Source organism: Cebus imitator, unplaced genomic scaffold (assembly GCF_001604975.1).
Source record: "Cebus imitator isolate Cc_AM_T3 unplaced genomic scaffold, Cebus_imitator-1.0 Scaffold234, whole genome shotgun sequence".
Taxonomy (NCBI): Eukaryota; Metazoa; Chordata; class Mammalia; order Primates; family Cebidae; genus Cebus; species Cebus imitator.
In genome coordinates, this window is record NW_016107549.1 from 2,130,361 (window position 1) to 2,135,930 (window position 5,570).

At 40.2% G+C, this 5,570-nt stretch overlaps 1 protein-coding gene across 3 annotated transcripts in view; it reads left to right on the forward strand.

Moving 5' to 3' along the window:
• Positions 1-5,109, forward strand: part of LOC108282069 (zinc finger protein 442) — a 30,808-nt gene extending 25,699 nt beyond the window's left edge. The window contains exons 2-4 of one of the 3 annotated variants that reach the window (XM_017497842.2): positions 1,237-1,360; positions 2,386-2,449; positions 3,164-5,109. In XM_017497842.2, coding sequence (XP_017353331.1) covers positions 1,237-1,360; positions 2,386-2,449; positions 3,164-4,784 — 1,809 coding nt within the window. In that variant the 3' untranslated portion in view covers positions 4,785-5,109. The other 2 variants (XM_017497841.2, XM_017497843.2) reach the window with 2 other exon arrangements.
• The last annotated feature ends 461 nt before the right edge of the window (positions 5,110-5,570 follow it).

Below are 5,570 nucleotides of genomic sequence, written 5' to 3' on the forward strand. Positions count from 1 at the left end.
AAAAAAAAAAAAAAAAAAAAAAAGTGTAAAAGTCTTCCACTGGGATGATGAAGTGTATTTTCTTAGTCTTTTGTCTTGCTTTGCCACATTTGATTTAAAGGAAACCTGTTGCCAGCTTCTTAATGTTCTTAGTGTAATCACATAGGATGGGTTGAATCCCCCAGGTAACATGGTGCAACAGCGTTTTGAAAGGTTATTTATCAGTGTCATTCATTAGAGACTCAGTGCCCAGAGTGTTTCCTTGTGTCTATGTTTTTTTGTTGCTTATAACAGAATACCTGAAGCTAGATAATTTAAATGAAACAATATATGTATTTTGTAGTTCTGGAGGCTGGGAAGTCCAAGGTCAAGGCTGGGCATCTGGTGAGAACCTCCTTGCTGGCAGAGACTCTGTGGAATCCCTGTGTGGCACAGGGCATCACTTCATGAGAGAGCTGAGTGTCTAGCTCAGGTCTCTTTCTCTTCTCATAGGGACATAAGTCCAGCTCCTATCACTATGCATTTATTCTTTAAGCCATTAATTCAAGAATGGATTCATCTTGATTTTCTTGAGATCCAAATCCTCAAGACCTAATAACCTCTTCAAACGTCACCTTTCATTACTGCCACATTGGGGGTTAAGTGTCAGCATGCATTTTGGTGGGGACAAACATTCAAGCCTAGCATTGGCTGATCAGCTGTGCTCCCACTGCTGAGGATGTAACAAAATTCCAAGCTCCCCAAGAGAAGATAATTGTTAATCGAATACTATACTTTTTCCATAAACAGTTTATGCATACTCAGCACCTATTATTAGTTATGTTGGTGGAGACCCTCTATAAATCCAGTGCCTAGAGTACATGAAAGATCCAACTTTGTTAACCAGTGTTTGTAAATTATATACAATCTCAGGACTCCTAATCTTGCCCAGTAAGTAGTGGGACTTTGTCACAACAAGAATTACAGACCCACTATGAAGTAGACATTAGGGATGATCCTGGCAATAAAATTCACTCATTTAAGTCATCAAAAAGACACCTGTTCCTGTTTGACTATTATTTATACCAAACATTCAGTTCTAGCATCAGAATTGCTGTGTGGGAGAAAGTGAGTGTAGAGAGAGAATAAGAGTGGATTGACCATGTCATTGAATCACTGCTTAGAAACAATAGCATCATACAAAGTTTCTGAAGTGGGTGTAAATTTTTGGTACTATCAGTCTCAATGTTTCTCCTCTGTACATGTGGGATGTTTCAGGATTCAGTAGCCTTTGAGGATGTGGCTGTTAACTTCACTCAGGAAGAGTGGGCATTGCTGGGTCCATCACAGAAGAGTCTGTACAGAGATGTGATGTGGGAAACCATCAGGAACCTGGACTATATAGGNTTCACTCAGGAAGAGTGGGCATTGCTGGGTCCATCACAGAAGAGTCTGTACAGAGATGTGATGTGGGAAACCATCAGGAACCTGGACTATATAGGTAAAGATGACACTATGTCTTCACTTAGTCAATTAGAGACATTTTTTACTTGGTCATCAATGCTGTTGAATGATTTGAATTATGGAAAGGGGATATGGTTGACCCTTCAACAACCCAGGGTTAAGGGGTGTGGGGTCACCAACCAGTTATACATATTCAATAACTTTTTGTTCACCATAACTTAACCTTCAGTTGACTGGTAGACTAATTGGTCACAAAAACAATTGATTAACAGATATATTGTCTGTTACATGTATTCCATACTATATTCTCACAATAAAGTAAGCTAGAGAAAATAAATGTCAATAAGAAGATCACAAAGAGGAGAAACTATATTAGCTGTGCATTGAATTGAAATGGATCATCATAAATATGGGCTTTCATCCTCATTGTCTTCTCATTGAGTAGGCTGAGTAAGAGGAGGGGTTGGTCGTGGTGTCCCGGGGTAGCAGAGACTGAAGAAAATTTATATATAAGTGAACTTATGTGGTTCAAACCTGTGTTGTTCAAGAGTCAACTATAATTCAGTGAATGAATCATGCATGATTCTATTGTACATAAAATCTTTTCTTTTTTTGAGACGGAGTCTTGCTCTGTTGCCCAGGCTGGAGTGCAGTGGTGTGATCTCAGCTCACTGCAACCTCCACCGCCAGGGCTCAAGCAATTCTCTGCCTCAGCCTCGCCAGTAGGTGGGATTACAGGCACCCACCACCATGCCTAGCTAATTTTTGTAATTTTAGTAGAGACAGGGTTTCACCATCTTGGCCAGGCTGGTCTTGAACTCCTGACCTCATGATTCACCTGCCTTGGCCTCCCAAAGTGCTGGGATTACAGGCGTGAGCCACTGTGCCCAGCCTGTACCTAAAATTATATAGTGTTTTTAGAATTTTATAATAATCTACAGTGTTTTTTCTGTGTTCACCTTTTAGGAATGAAATGGGAAGACACAAACACTGAAGATCAGCACAAAAATCCCAGGAGAAGCCTAAGGTAATTTGTACTCACAAGAGAAAGACATATCTGTGGAGCAATTCTTAGGACGACAGGAAGTTTTACAAATAGGCAAAGAAAATGAACAAGCCCAATATAAATTTATTTATTCCTAGAAAATTTTATCCAGAAACATATATGTTTTTGTTTTTGTTTTTGTTTTTTTTGAGACAGCATCTTGCTCTGTCTCCCAGGCTGGAGTGCAGTGGCACAATCTTGGCTCACTGCAACCTCCTCCTCCTGAATTCAAGTGAATCTCCTGCCTCAGCCTCCCAAGCAACTGAGACTTCAGGCACCCGCCACCATGCCTGGCTAATTGTATTTTTAGTAGAGACAGAGTTTTACCATCTTGGCCAGGCTGGTCTCAAACTCCTGACCTCATGATCTACATGCCTTGGCCTCCCAAAGTGCTGGGATTACAGGTGTGAGCCACTGCACCTGGCCCAGAAACATATACTTAAATGTGACATAGCTATTCAGTGTTTGCAAAAATCATTCCCTTAGAAACAGTATTAAAAATTCTATGTGTTTATCATTGTCAAGAAAACAGCTGGGGTCAAGTTATCTTGTACAACGTTCAGTCCATTCACGTTCGAGCAGCGCCTGAAGCCTACACATTGCATGATTATGTAAAAATGTAAATCCAAAGCCTATTAATAAATATAAAATCAGTTATAAGTAAACCTTTATTAATATACTTCTCATGTTTTACAGATGTCATATTGTAGAGAGATTCCGTGAAAGTAGCCAGATTTCAGATAGTATTGTGGTTGAAAAAACTCGTGGAGTAGATCCATGTGAAAGCAGTGTGCATGGAGAAGTCAACATGGATTGTTCATTCCTTAATTGCATCACATTTGATGCTGGACACAAACCAGGTGAGTGTCAGGAATATGGAGAGAAGCCACATACATACAAACAATGTGGGACAGCCTTCAATTATCACCACTCCTTTCAAACACAAGAAAGACCTGACACTGGAAAGAAACGCTATGATTGTAAGGAATGTGGGAAAACCTTCAGCTCTTTGGGAAACCTTCGAAGACACATAATAGTGCAACGTGGAGGTGGACCTTATAAATGTAAGTTGTGTGGAAAAGCCTTTTTTTGGCCTAGTTTATTTCATATACATGAAAGAACTCACACTGGAGAGAAACCGTATGAATGTAAGCAGTGTTCTAAAGCCTTCCCTATTTATAGTTCCTTTCTAAGACATGAAAGAACACATACTGGGGAGAAACCATATGAATGTAAGCAGTGTTCTAAAGCCTTCCCCGATTCCAGTTCCTTTATAAGACACAAAAGAACTCACACTGGAGAAAAACCCTATAAATGTAAACAATGTGGAAGAGCCTTCAGTGTTTCCAGTTCCCTTCGAATACATGAAAGAACTCACACTGGAGAGAAACCCTATGCATGTAAGCAATGCGGGAAGGCATTTCATCATCTGGGAAGCTTTCAAAGACACATGATAATGCACACTGGAGATGGACCCCATAAGTGTAAGGTATGTGGGAAAGGTTTTGATTGTCCTAGTTCACTGCAAAGTCATGAAAGAACTCACACTGGAGAGAAACCCTATGAATGCAAGCAGTGTGGGAAAGCATTATCTCATCGCTCAAGCTTTCGAAGTCATATGCTAATGCACACTGGAGATGGACCTCACAAATACAAGGTATGTGGGAAAACCTTTGTTTATGTCAGTGTATTTCAAAGACATGAAAGGACTCACACTGGTGAGAAACCCTATGAATGTAAAGTATGTGGTAAAGCCTTCCGTATTTCCAGTTCCCTTCGAAGACATGAAGCAACTCACACTGGAGAGAAACCCTATAAATGCAAATGTGGGAAAGCCTTTATTAATTTCTATTCCTTTCAAAATCACAAATCAACTCACACTGGAGAGAAGCCATATGAGTGTCAGGAATGTGGGAAAGCTTTCAGTTGTTCCACATACCTTTCTCAGCATAAAAGGATCCACACAGCTGAAAAACCTTATGAGTGTCAAACATGTGGGAAAGCTTTCGGTCATTTTGGTAACTTAAAAGTCCATGAAAGGATTCACACTGGAGAGAAGCCATATGAATGTAAGGAATGTGGGAAAGCATTCTCTTGGCTCACTTGTCTTCTGCGACATGAAAGAATCCACACTGGAAAGAAATCTTATGAGTGTAAACGATGTGGTAAAGCCTTCACTCGTTCTCGTTTCCTTCGAGGACATGAAAGGACTCACACTGGTGAGAAGAGGCATGTATGTAAGGAATGTGGGAAGGCGCTGAGTTCCCTCCGTTTCTTGCATAGACATAAAAGGACTCACTGGAGAGATACTCTCTAAGTGTGGGAAAGCATTCATTAATTTTATTTCATTTCAGAAACATGAAAGAAATCACATAGGAATAAGCCTCATGAATGAAAACAGATGGTAAAACCTTAAGATGTTTCTTTCGAATATGGTTATTACTGAGCCATATGCAGGGGATTGTTTCCAGACCCTCTAAGCACACCTAAATCCACAGATGCTGTGTCCCTTTTATAAAGTGACTTTTGCATGTAACCTATCTGCATCCTCCTGCATCCTGTAAATCATGCCTACATTACTTAATTTTTCACCAACCCAAAGTTTTTGTAAAAGTAAAAATAAAAAGTAGATTACTAAAATACCTCATGTGTTGTAAATGCTGTGCAAATGGTCATTTTGTATTTTTTAAAGAATCATGATACGAAAATAATCCTATAATATGAGAACAGACCTAATCTTTGCAGGCCTGCCTACGTAGTACATGTCACCTAGAATATTACAGTTTCTTTTCTTTTTTGGAGATGGAGTCTCACATTGTTGCCCAGGCTGGACTGCAGTCATGTGATCTTGGCTCATTGCAACCTCCACCTCCTGGATTCAAGTGATTCTCCTGCCTCAGCCCCCCAAGTAGCTGGGATTGCAGGTGCCCACCACCATGCCCAGCTAATTTTTGTATTTTTAATAGAGACGTGGTTTCACTATGTTGGCCAGGCTGGTCTCAAACTCCTGAATTCGTGATCCACCCTCCTGGGCCTCCCAAAGTGCTGGGATTACAGACGTGATCCACTGTGTTTGGCCATTTTTTTTTTTTTTTTTTTTTTT